The sequence below is a fragment of the Neltuma alba genome, unplaced genomic scaffold, assembly GCF_004799145.2.
Source record: "Neltuma alba isolate B1F8T4 unplaced genomic scaffold, ASM479914v2 tig00010294_pilon, whole genome shotgun sequence".
NCBI lineage: Eukaryota > Viridiplantae > Streptophyta > Magnoliopsida > Fabales > Fabaceae > Neltuma > Neltuma alba.
Window position 1 is genome coordinate 320105 of NW_021635212.1, and position 12918 is coordinate 333022.

The 12918-nt window shown below is 35.1% G+C and overlaps 1 protein-coding gene across 1 annotated transcript; it reads left to right on the forward strand.

The window, feature by feature from the left end:
- Positions 1–9201: 9201 nt before the first annotated feature.
- Positions 9202–10530, forward strand: LOC114755564 (receptor-like protein 9DC3). Its single transcript, XM_028944455.1, has one exon. It carries the CDS (start codon positions 9232–9234, stop codon positions 10528–10530), a length of 1299 nt encoding a protein of 432 aa, XP_028800288.1. The 5' UTR covers positions 9202–9231.
- The last annotated feature ends 2388 nt before the right edge of the window (positions 10531–12918 follow it).

Sequence of the window (12918 nt, forward strand, 5' to 3'; positions counted from 1 at the left end):
GTGATCGATAAATTGTTTCCTCTTGTCTTCACAATTATTGATCATTTGTTCGATAATTTCACACTCTGTTTACCTCTGTTTTTCTTCGACAAAACAGAGCTTCTTGCAAAACAAATTTCTATCTACTCCGATGCTTAAGTTAGTTATCTAATCATCAAAACATTAAATTTAAATATTGAAATTTAAGAGATAATGTGAGATTTCTTACAACTCATTGGGATTTACCATTCCCAATTCTCTTTGAAAGAAGTTGAACTTCTGTTGATCTAGAGGTTTCGTGAAGATGTCGGCTATTTGATATTCAGTGGGAATGAACTCAACCTTTACATCTTTCTTTTGAACATGGTCTCGAATGAAGTGATGTCGAACGTCGATATGTTTAGTTTGGGAATGATGAACTGGATTCTTGGACAGACTTATTGTGCTTGTGTTATCACATAGGATTGGAATCTCTCATAAGTTGATTCCTAAATCCTGTAGTTGTTGCTTTAACCATAAGATCTGAGCACAACAGCAAGCAGTGGCTACATATTCTGATTCAGTTAAGGAGATTGCCACCGTATTCTGCTTTTTACTTGACCATGAGACAAGACATCCTCCGAAAAATTGACATTGTCCACTGGTGCTTTTTCTGTCCGTCTTATATCCCCCATGATCTGCATCTGAGTATCCCATTAGATATTCTGCTCCCCTTTTTGGATACCAGATTCCTAAATTCTGAGTTCCTACAAGATATCTGAGAATTCTCTTGACAGCTTCTTCACGTGACTCTTTTAGAGCTGATTGATATCTTGCGCACATTCCCACACTAAATTGAATATCTGGTCTACTAGCAGTGAGATATAGTAATGAGCCGATCATTCCTCTATATCTAGTCAAATTTACGTCTTTGCTGTCTTCGTCTGCATCAAGCGAGATGGTTGAGCTCATAGGAGTCTTTACACTTTTGGCATTCTCCAGCCCATATTTCTTTAATAACTCCTTCAAATATTTTGTCTGGGATATAAATATCCCGTCTTTCTTCTGCTTGATTTGTAATCCCAGAAAGAAATTTAGCTCTCCCATCATTGACATTTCGAACTCTCCCATATTAGCTTAGCAAACTCTTGGCAAACATCTTCATTAGTAACACCAAAAATAATGTCATCCACATAAATTTGAACAATCAAAAGATCTTTCCTCTTTCTTTTAATAAAAAATGTGGCATCCACTTTGCCTCGTTCAAATCCTTTTTCTATCAGAAAATTGCTAAGTCGTTTATACCAAGCTCTGGGAGCTTGCTTTAAACCATATAAAGCCTTTTTCAGTTTATAAACGTGATCAGAAAAATTTGAATCTTTAAAACTAGGGTGTTGTTCGATAAAGACTTCTTCTAAAATATAATCGTTCAAAAATGCACTTTTAACATCCATTTGATACAATTTGAAGTCTTTAATGCAAGCAAACGCTAAAAGTACTCGTATGGCTTCTAGTCTGGCTACTGGAGCATATGTTTCTTCATAATCAATACCTTCTTCTTGATTATAACCTTTAGCTACCAATCTAGCTTTGTTTCTGACGATTTGTGCAGACTCATCGAGCTTATTTTTAAATACCCATTTGGTGCCTATGACCGGATGATCATTAGGTCTGGGTACCAATTCCCAAACTTGATTTCTCTCAAATTGGTTAAGCTCTTCCTACATTGCGACTATCCAGAATTCGTCGGATAGTGCCTCGTCAATATTGGTAGGTTCATTGTGAGATATGAATGCAGAGAAATGCACTTCATTGAACACTTGTCTTCAGGTTTTAACCCCTTCATTGACTTTACCAATGACTTGTTCTAGTGGATGATGTCGGTTATGTCTCCAAGCCTTAGGCTGCTCTAAATTTTCTTGAGAAGAAGGTTCATTTAGATCATCCCTGTTTTCTGAAAAGGTTTCTGAGGGTAATTTGTTTGAAGACTTGTTCAAACCCAATTTTTGTAAATTTTGAACAATCTCAGTATCATCATCTAGAGATTTTGAAATTGGTTCGGTTTCAGCAAACACAACATGAATTGATTCCTCAATTATAAAAGTACGTTTGTTGAAAACCCTATATGCTTTACTACGATTAGAGTAACCAAGAAATAGACGTTCATCAGCTTTAGGATCGAATTTACCCAAGTTTTCTTTGTTGTTGTTGTGAATGTAGCACTTACTCCCAAAGATCCTTAAATGAGCCAAGTTAGGCTTTCTCCCTTTGTATAGCTCATATGGCGTCTTCCCGAGTAGAGTTCTGATGTAGGCTCTATTGGAGATGTAGCAAGCCGTGCTCATTACCTCTGCCCAGAATATTTGTGAGACTCCTTTTTCGTTCAGCATTGCCCTTGCCATTTCTGTGAGCACTCTGTTTTTCCGTTTGACTACTCCGTTTTGTTGAGGAGTTCTTGGTGCTGAAAAAATTGTAGTCAATTCCATTCTTATCACAGTAGTCAGCAAATTCGTTGTTTTCAAATTCTCCTCCGTGATCAAACTTGATTGACACAATGGAAATACCTTTCTCATTTTGGACCTTTTTAGCAAAGACAATGAATGCATTAAACGTTTCATCTTTAGAGGAAAGAAACAAAGTCCAAGTAAATCTTGAATAGTCATCAACTATCACAAGAGTGTACAGGTTTCCACCGAAACTTTTCACTCTTGATGGACCAACCAAATCCATATGAAGCATTTGGAGTGGCCTTTCGGTTGAGACTGTCTTCTTTGATTTAAACGAAGACTTTGTTTGTTTACCTTTCTACAGGCATCATAAATAATATCATGTTCATACTGAATTTTCGGTAAACCGACAACTAAATCCCTTTTTGTTAATTTTGAAAGTTGATTCATGTTAACATGAGCAAGACGTTTGTCGCAAATCCAACTTTCCTCCTTTTTACTAATAAAACAGTTTTCAGAGGATTTAGAGTCAATTTGAAGTGTATAACAGTTACCGTCCCTCGGAGCTCTTAGCTTTATATTCAACTGCTCTTTCTTCAAAAGTAGGTCGTCTTTGCTTATTACTATGCATTCTTCAGAATCGAAGATCACCCAGTTGTTTTTATCCGTACTCTGACTAACACCGAGTAGATTGTGACATAGACCTTCCACGTAGTATACATCCTCAACTTTCATGCCTTTGTCACTTCCTACCTCTCCTATTCCAGCAATTCTTCCGGATTGATTGCCTCCAAAACTTACTTTGCCTCCGTCTTTTGATTTGAGAGTCGTGAACTTCTCAGTATCACTCGTCATATGTCTGGAGCATCCACTGTCGACGTACCATTTGTTCGTTCTGGATGCTTTGAGGCATACCTGCAAAAACACAATCATGTTTTAGGTACCTGTATCTTCTTGGGTCCTTTTTGGTTAGTATGAGTTGTCCTATAAATACCTTTGGGTACCCATTTTAATGTCCTGTAAGTTCCTTTGTTCTTGTGATAATAAGAAGAGGTTGAATGACCTTTACGGTTGCAGTAAGAACATAGTGCAAACGGATTAGAAGAACGAATAGTATTTCTAAAGTATGTAAGATACGATCTACCACTACTCTTCTTCTTTCCCTTCGACTTATCCTGAGCAGGATCATATCCTATACCAGTTTTATCCATTGAACACCGTTGAGCTCCTAGGATTACTTTGAGCATTTCACTTCCCTTAGTGAATTTCTCTAGAGTTCTTGTGAGATCCTCAGCCTTCTTTTTATTCTTTTCGCATTCCTTGCATACTGGAGGCAGGTCTACGCTGTCTTCAGGCTTTGTCTGTTGCTCCTCTAGAAACTTTATTCTTTTCTTGGAGCTTACCAACTCCTTCGCAATTCTTACTAATTCTAAATGTAATGTATTGTATTCGGACCGTAATTCATCATAAGAGGGTTAAAAAATGATTACCTCATCTGTCTCTGATTCTACATTTTCTTGGGCCACGAGATAGATGTTAGCGGTTTCTTTATCATCACTTTCTTCTTCTTCCTCTGAAGAGCTATCTCCTCAGATTGATGTGACGAAGGCTTTCTTCTTTCTTAATCTTTGTTTCTTCTTTTCTTTATCCTTCATTCTGGATAGTTGGGGACATTCTGCCTTGATATGTCTTGGCTTTTTGCATTCGAAGCAGATGATTGGTTCCTTTGATTCATTCTGAGATGTTGAGGCTCTGCGTTTTGACTGGAACTTCTTTCCAGCTCTGCTCTTGTAGAATTTCTTGAACCTTCTGACTATAAGACCCATTTCATCATCCTTAATATCATCTTCATTATCATCTTCGCTTTCTTGAGTTCTAAGAGCGATGCTTTTGCGGTTCTTCTCATTCATCTCCTTTTTGTATTTTTGCTTGCTCTCGTATTCAACAAGGCTTCCGAACAGTGCTGCAACAGAGCCAATTGATTCTCCTTTGGTTTCTTCAATTGCTGTCACTTTCGGTTCCCATTCTTTTGTGAGACCGCTCAGTATTTTCCTCACTTGATCTTCCTGACTGTATTTCTTGCCTAGTGCCGTGAGGTGGTTTATGAGATGTGAGAATCTGATCTCCATGTCTCGGATACTCTCTCCATCTTTCATTTTGAATAGCTTGAATTCAGTGGTGAGAGTGTTGATTCTGCTCTGTTTTACACCGGTGGTTCCTTCGTGAGCTATCTCCAAGGCTTCCCACATTTCCTTTGCAGTCTCTAGGCTGGAAACTCTGAAGTATTCTTTTTGGCTCAGCGCACAGGTGAGTATGTTGATGGCTTTATCATTTAGGGTCACCAACTTCTTGTCTTCTTCGTCGAACTCTCTGGGACTCTTGCGTATTTGCTGTTCGTCTACAGTTTTCATAGGGACATAGTTGTCGTGCTCTATCATGTCCCATAATCCATATTCGGTGGCTTTAATGAAGATTTTCATCCTCATTTTCCAAAATGTATAGTTTTCACCATTAAAGCCTGGCGATTTGGACGTTGAACATCCTTCCGGTAACACACTATCTCCGAATCCTGCCATGAGATCTCTCTTCGAACTGTTAAGTCTTTTCTGAAGAGACCTGCTCTGATACCAAATGTTAGTGGTAGTCTCACCCAAGAGGGGGGTGAATTGGGTGAGTTACAAAAAAAATTACGGAATTAAAAATAAATAATATCGAAAACAGAGAGTGTGAGTTTAGGAAGATTTCATCGTAGAGAGACAGACACAAGGTTTATACTGGTTCAGTCTTAACCACTTGACCTACGTCCAGTCCTCAGAACACCTCTGAGTATTTCACTATCTTCTAAGATTGATCGGGCTCTTGGCGCCTCAGTACAGTAATTGATTCACTCAATCACTCCCCCTTACTTCCCGTAAGGTTACAAACTCACTCAAGAGTCCACACTCTTGAGTATCACACAAATGTAATTAATGATGAGTGAGTAATCTCTCTTACAGAGTGTATAGATGATAAACACTGATGCTCAGTAAATTGAAAGAAAAGAGCATTGAATGCAATAGTAAATGATCATAGATGGTAGCTCGGGTATTCAATGTTGTTCATTAATGCTTCTTCACGCCTTTTATAGTTGGAGTCGTTAAGTAATCATTAGACGAAAGAGTTTCTAGCCGTTGTGACTTCGTTTGCGTGTTTTCTCTAGTTACAACGGTTCCGCCATTAATGCTTCTGGGCTTCTGACACAGTAGGTTACAAGCTATGTAATCAACCGTTGAAGAGCCGTTGTGATTTCTCTTCGTAATCTGCAACAACACTTTTACCTTCAATAAGTTAATCTTTGCAATGTAAACCTTAAGGCAGAACTGAACAGATGATAAAATGATTATTCATTGTTTTCAGGTGGAATAAAAAAGTCTGTTAAATATGCAGAATAACAATCTGGACATTCTTGATCGAAGTGCTGATCGATCACTGGTTGATCGATCAGGTTATCGATAATCAAAGTGAAAGCTTTTTGAATCAATTAAATAAGATTATCGATCAAGTGATAGATCATTGATTTATCGATCAAGTGATCAATAAAATGCAGCAGAGACACTTATGCTGATATGTGTATCAGAGAAAGATCAGAGTTACTTTGATTATAAATCACTTAGCAAAATGGTCAAGATGATCATGCATGCTAAAAATAATTTTGGAAGAAAATAGAGAGTTGAGTTTGAGAACCATCATAGCTAATTGAGATAGAACCGGAAAAGTAACGTGATCGAACAATTTATCGAATACTTGTTGATCGATCAGATTATCGATAATTCAAGTGTTACAGAAATGAAACTTCAGTTCATGTTGTTCGAATACATTATTGATAAACTCATGATCGATAATTTTATCGATAATTACCATGTGAAAAACATTCTATGAAGAACAAGGATTAATTGGATTTATCGAATAGGTGATCTAGTGAGTGTTCGATCAGGTTATCGATAAACTGTGAAATAAAGATTTTGTTCTGAAGCTGTTTATCGATCATGTTATATAAAAAAGTACTATGCAGAAAGGTTCAATTATCGATAATGTTATCGATAATTTGGTTATAGAAGAACTAAGTATGAGCAGATAAAATATTGATTATCGATCATATGATCGATAACTTAGTGATCGATAAGGTTATCGATCAACAGCTATGTTGAGTACCTGCATTCAGAGAGTTAGCGAACAATGTTCGATCATATTATCGACAAATGAATGATCGATAATGTGATCGATAAATGGTGATAAAATCAATGTGTAGAACGAGTATAGTGTATTACCATTTATCGAAGTCTTTATGGATAACTGATTTATCGATCATGTGATCGATAAATGCACTCTGGATTTGGTTCTCTTTATCTGTTACTTGTTCGATTATCTTACATTATCGATCAAGTGATCGATAATTAACTGTAAACTTGTATAACTTCTACGTTAGCGATAATCGATCATTTTATCGATCAACGGATTATCGAACAACTTATCGATCAAAATCTCAGTCATATTACTGGTTTGCACTGACAATTTATCTGATAGCTTATCGATAAATACTTGATCAATCAGATGATCAATCAACACACTGAACTACTTAAATCTAACTTTGTTATCATCAAAACCATAATCCTAACATAGTTCCCTCCAAATTCCTCAATCCAAGTCGGAAGAAGAAAGTGACTTGAGCGAGTACCCATCATGACAAACTTTTTATCATCCGTAGCTCTGCCTATAAAAAGAAGCCTCATTTATTAGCTAGATACTATATCCTTCATTCCTTCATATCCATCGCCTTCCAATATTTGTTATGGCATTTTGAATCATCGTCTATTTCTACTTGTTCCTACTTTCTCCTTCCCTTTCTTCTTCTCTCAACCCACCATTATGTAATCCTCACGACTCCTCTGCGCTTCTTCAGTTCAAAAACTCTTTCTCTCTTGATCGGTTTATTTCAAGATGGTGTGATCATGTGTTTTATGGTATGCACTCCCATCCCTTTCAGTTTAAGAACTCATCTTACCCAAAGACAGCTTCATGGGAAAATGATTCAAACTGCTGCTTGTGGGATGGGATCACATTCGACTCTATGTTTGGTCATGTGATTGGCCTTGATCTTAGTTGTGGTTGGCTCCAAGGTCAACTCCATCACAATAATAGCCTCTTTCAGCTTTCTCATCTCCAAACACTCAACCTGGCTTTCAACAGTTTTAATGGATTTTTGATATCATCTCATTTTGGTGGTCTTTCCACTCTGGTGCATCTAAACTTAAGTTTTGCTGGTTTTGTTGGTGAAATTCCTCCTAAAATTACAGAATTGTCTAAGTTGGTCTCTCTTGATTTGTCTTGGAATGATTTTTCTTGTATGATGAGTCGTTGAGTTTAAAACTTGAACCATCCACTTAGAAGAAGCTCGTTCTAAACATGACTAATCTACAAGAACTTATTTTAGATGATGTAAATATGTCTTCCATTGCACCAATATCCTTGTCTTTGCTCATGAATTTGTCATCATCTTTGGTCTATCTTAGCCTTTCAGCTACGTCGTTGCAGGGAAATTTAGCTAATAACTTTTTTTATATGTAAAATCTTTGGAAGTTAAATTTGTCATGGAATGAAAATCTCATGGAACAACTTCAGCATTCCATAGGCCATTTGAAGTCCCTTAATATTTTGAGTCTTGAAGGTTGCAAATTTGATGGGCCTATTCCTACAAGTTTTGGGAACCTTACCCAATTAACTGATCTGAACCTTGCAAAAAACAATTTTAGTGGTAAGCTTTCATTTTTTTTTCAAATCTTCAAAGTCTCACTTCATTGGACCTGAGTGACAATTATTTTAGTGGTCACTTACCAAATTCCATAGGCCATTTGAAGTCCCTTAGTTTTTTGAGACTTGACGATTGCCAATTTGATGGGCCTATTCTTGTAAGAAGTTTTGAGAACCTCAGTCGATTAATTTATTTAGACCTTGCATTTAACAGTTTTAGTGGTGAGCTCTCATTTCTTTCAAATATGCCAAGTCTTACTTCATTGGATCTCCGTGAAAATTATTTTAGTGGTTTGTTGCCAAATGTGTTTGGAAATCTTTCAAATTTGGAATTTCTTGATTTCTCTGACAACAACCTACAAGTTAATTTTCCTGAGTCAATTTTTAGTCTCGTAAATCTTTCACTTTTGAGGCTATCATCAAATAACTTGAGTGGTTCTATTGATTTTCACCAATTTTCCAAGTTTCAAAATCTAGAAGAACTTGATCTTTCAAGCAACAAGTTTCTCTCACTTATCTCGGTAATAATTCAAACTACACCATTCCCAATCTTATGGAGTTACATTTATCTTCTTGTCATATCACTATCTTTCCAAAATTCATAGGCCTTCCAAATTTGCAGCGATTATATCTTGATGATAATATGTTGCAAGGTGTTCCTAATTCGATATTTGGTTGCCTAAATCTTTCCCAACTAAGTTTGTCATCAAATAATTTGAGAGGCCCTGTTAGTCTTCATCAATTCTCAAAGCTTCAAAATCTATGATTTCTTGATCTTTCAAACCATAAGTTTCTCTCACTTAGCTCTAACAATAATGTTCATTATACCCTTCCCAATCTCACAAGCTTAGAGTTATCCTCTTGCAACATCAGTGACTTTCCCGAAGTATTAGGAAACCTTCAAAATTTGAAGTTCTTAAATATTTCCAATAACAAAATTCATGGAGATATTCCCCAGTGGTTCAATAATGCGGGGAATGGTTCTTTGGATACTTTGGATCTCTCTCATAATAACTTGACTTCAGCTAAACATCTTTCAATGAGAAACTTGACTTTTCTTGGTCTCAGCTTCAACTTGTTGCAAGGAAATCTCCCAATTCCATCCTTTGGTGTTGAATACTTTGTAGTGTCCAACAACAAATTCAATGGACACATTTCTTCCTCATTTTGCAATGCAAGCTCACTTGTGATACTCAACTTATCTCACAACAACTTGTCAGGCCACATCCCAAAGTGCCTTGTTGCTCTCCCTTATCTTGAGAGTTTGGATTTGCATACAAATAATTTTGTTGGATCTATACCAAATAATTTTTCTAAGAGCAATTCTTTGCAATCTTTGCATTTGAACAACAATCAATTTGAGGGAGTATTGCCTTTGTCTTTGACCCACTGCAAGCAATTAGAAGTTTTAGATGTGGGGGAAAACACGATCAATGATGAATTTTCCAATTGGCTCGAAGGCTTACTAGAGCTAGAGATACTCATTTTGAGAGGTAACAAGTTCTATGGTGCCATTTATATTTCCAACACCAAACATCCTTTTCCTAAGTTAAGAATTTTTTATGTTTCCAACAACTGTTTTGAGGGATCTTTGCCAACCACATACATCAAGGAATTTAAAGGAATGATGAATGTTGATTATGTTGCAACCAATCCAGATTACATGGAAACTAACCATTCTTATCAAGAATCAGTGATGGTCACGTTGAAAGGTGTTGAGTTAGAGTTGGTAAGGATCATAACTACATTCACATCCATTGACTTGTCAAATAACATATTTGATGGAGAGATTCCACAAGTTATTGGTGAGCTACATTCACTAAAAGGTCTAAACCTCTCTCACAATAAAATCACTGGTCCTATTCCTCAATCCTTTGCAAACTTGACAAACCTAGAATCATTGGATTTATCATCAAACATGCTTAAAGGTAAGATTCCTCTTGCGCTAGCAAATCTCAACTTTCTTGAAGTTCTAAATCTTTCTCAAAATCAACTCGTTGGAAAAATACCAAGAGGTAAGCAATTTGATACATTTTTGAATGATTCCTATGAGCAAAATTTAGGATTATGTGAATTTCCATTGTCAAAAGCATGTAATCATGATGAAGGGAAATTGCCACAGCCAACTTCATCAAGTAATGACAAATTTGGATTTGGTTGGAAACCAGTAGCTATGGGATATGCGTGTGGGATGGTGTTTGGAATACTCATAGGTCAAGTTGTCTTCTTAATTGGGAAACCTAAAGGGCTTGTCAGAATTTTTCAAGCTAGGCCTAAGAAACAAGCCAAAAAAAAAAAAAAAACAAAGAAAGAGCTCGTCCAAATCAAAGGAGAATGAATTAGGCACAAAATATCACTTCCTGCGATATTGTGTGATCTTTTTCTTTTTTTTTTGGGTTATGTTTCTGGTATGGTTCTTATTTCATGTTTCATAAATACGTTGTTGGCGGTTGGAATGTACTGTGCATTTCATTGTAATGTAACTTAATGTTTTTCACTTTTGCATGAATTTCGAGTGATGACTTGCCCTTATTTGTATGCTATGTACCGTTTTATCATGTGAATAAAATTTTCCATGTATCAACAACCTTTTCCCTTTTTTGGTATTGAAATATCATCAACTTATGTTATTTCGAAATTAGTTATCAACTATACAACCTTTTTCGTATAATTAAGGATTTAAAAAAACTTCTTAGTTTGATTCTTTCTTAATTTAAAGTTCTATTATAGGATTTTGAGGTTTTATAAATATGTGAAAATATCATGACTTTATGATCGATATATGATTGTTCAAATAATGTTGCAAACAGTAATTTAAAACAGGCAAAATGATTTTATTTCAAATTTTAAACTCTTAACAATTTTTTTTGGGTGCAAAGTCTTCATATTGAAAATATAACAATACGCAAGTTCAAATTTCAAAAAACATATTCATTAGGAGGACTTTACTATTAACACTCATAATTTAATAGGGAGACTCAGAGTTTATACCAAAAAAAAAACAAATAAAAGAAGAAAGAAAGAAAATATGACAATGCAAAATACAGGCATGAAGTAGTTTATTACTTAACAGTTAACATTCATCTAGGCTCATTAAGTAATAGGGGTGTTCACAGGACAGAACAAGACTGAGATAAGCTCGTCCTGGTCCCATCTTGATGAATAGGAACAGGACAAAAAATATGTTCCATGTTCCGTCCTATCTTGATATTGTCCTGGTCCTGATAGAGACAGGAGAAGACCAAGACGTCCCCTTTTTTCAAAAAAATTTATTTTTTTTTGTGATTGGACATATTGAAATGGACTTTTGTTGTTTTTCTCTTTCTATTTTTAATTCTTTGGGCTTAGCCTTTTTTAAAACATCTTTTTTTGTTCTTTTTTATTTCTTTCAACTTAGCTCTCTTAAAGAAAAGTCCAAATAAATAATAATAATCAATAACATAATAACTTCAAAATTCATTTTTACCATTCCAAAAAATCATAAGCAATTATAAAAATTCTAAATAAATAATAACCATTCAACTACATATATCTTAAAAGCTACAAATATAAACATTTTGTATTACACATGTCTTAAATATTTTGTATTTTTAACATTTAATAATTATAATATGATAAAAAAATAAAAAAAATATTACTGTCAGGATGGGATCAGGACAGGACGTCCCTATCCCAAGTCCCCCTGTCCTGGTCCCATTTTTTGTCCCATCTTGAAAAAATTTCTGAACGGATCTATCCCGTTCTAATATGGCTGAGACCGGGACAGGCCTATTCGAACACCCCTGTTAAGTAATTATGGTCTATAAATAATATCTTCTCACTCAAAACCTTGGGCCTAAAACAGCGGTGAAAGCATATTGGCTCATCAACTATATATGTGACCCCCCTTTTCTTAAGTCCATGAATTCCCTTTTTTTAAAACAAAAAAAACCAGTTTTGTCTTTGACCGTTTCAGATGACATCATTAAAGTACAATAGGAAATAAGGGTCAATGAAATGTTGTAAAGAGAAAATCACAAAAGAAGACATTAAAAGTAGAAAAATTACAAATAGGAAGCCGTTACAATATTAGTATTAGTTTTGATAACAATTGAATGAATTGATAAGCAATTGATAACAATTTTTGTGAAGGGGTCATTGTATGCAATTTTTCAATTCTAAAGGTCTTTTTTTTTTTTTTTTTTGCAATTTTCCCCATTGTAAATATGAAGTAGAACCGGGGGGGGGGGAGAAGGTATAATTAGTGACTTAAATTCATCCATTTATCCCAAATTTTTTTTTCAAGTATGTATTTATATATATATATATATATCCAAGTTCATTCATATATTTCTTTCTCATTTTCCTCCCAATTTTCAAGTCATTCAAAAATTTCCAGCGAATTAATTCAAACAATCAAACGGTCAGACGGTTTTTTATTTATTTATTTACAAATCAAATGGTCATAATTAAACAGAGGATCCGAGTAAAGAAATCATTGAACGAGCCTTTATGCAAATGGCCTGGTGAATATCTTTTAAAAATTCATACTACTTTTCATCCTTAATACAAGACACAATTAACTAATTTAGAAATATTAATAAAGTTCTTAAATTACTTAATTATATCATATGTTGCATGATCTCGCTATAATACTTATGTGTATCATTAGACCATATATTAATTTATAAGTAAGGCAAATTAGTTTGAAAAAAATCGATAAATATAAATATTCTAAAATAATTTA

Coding starts and splice junctions, on each gene's coding strand:
- LOC114755564 (XM_028944455.1), top strand. CDS start 9,232: ATGAGAAACTTGACTTTTCTTGGTCTCAGCTTCAACTTGTTGCAAGGA.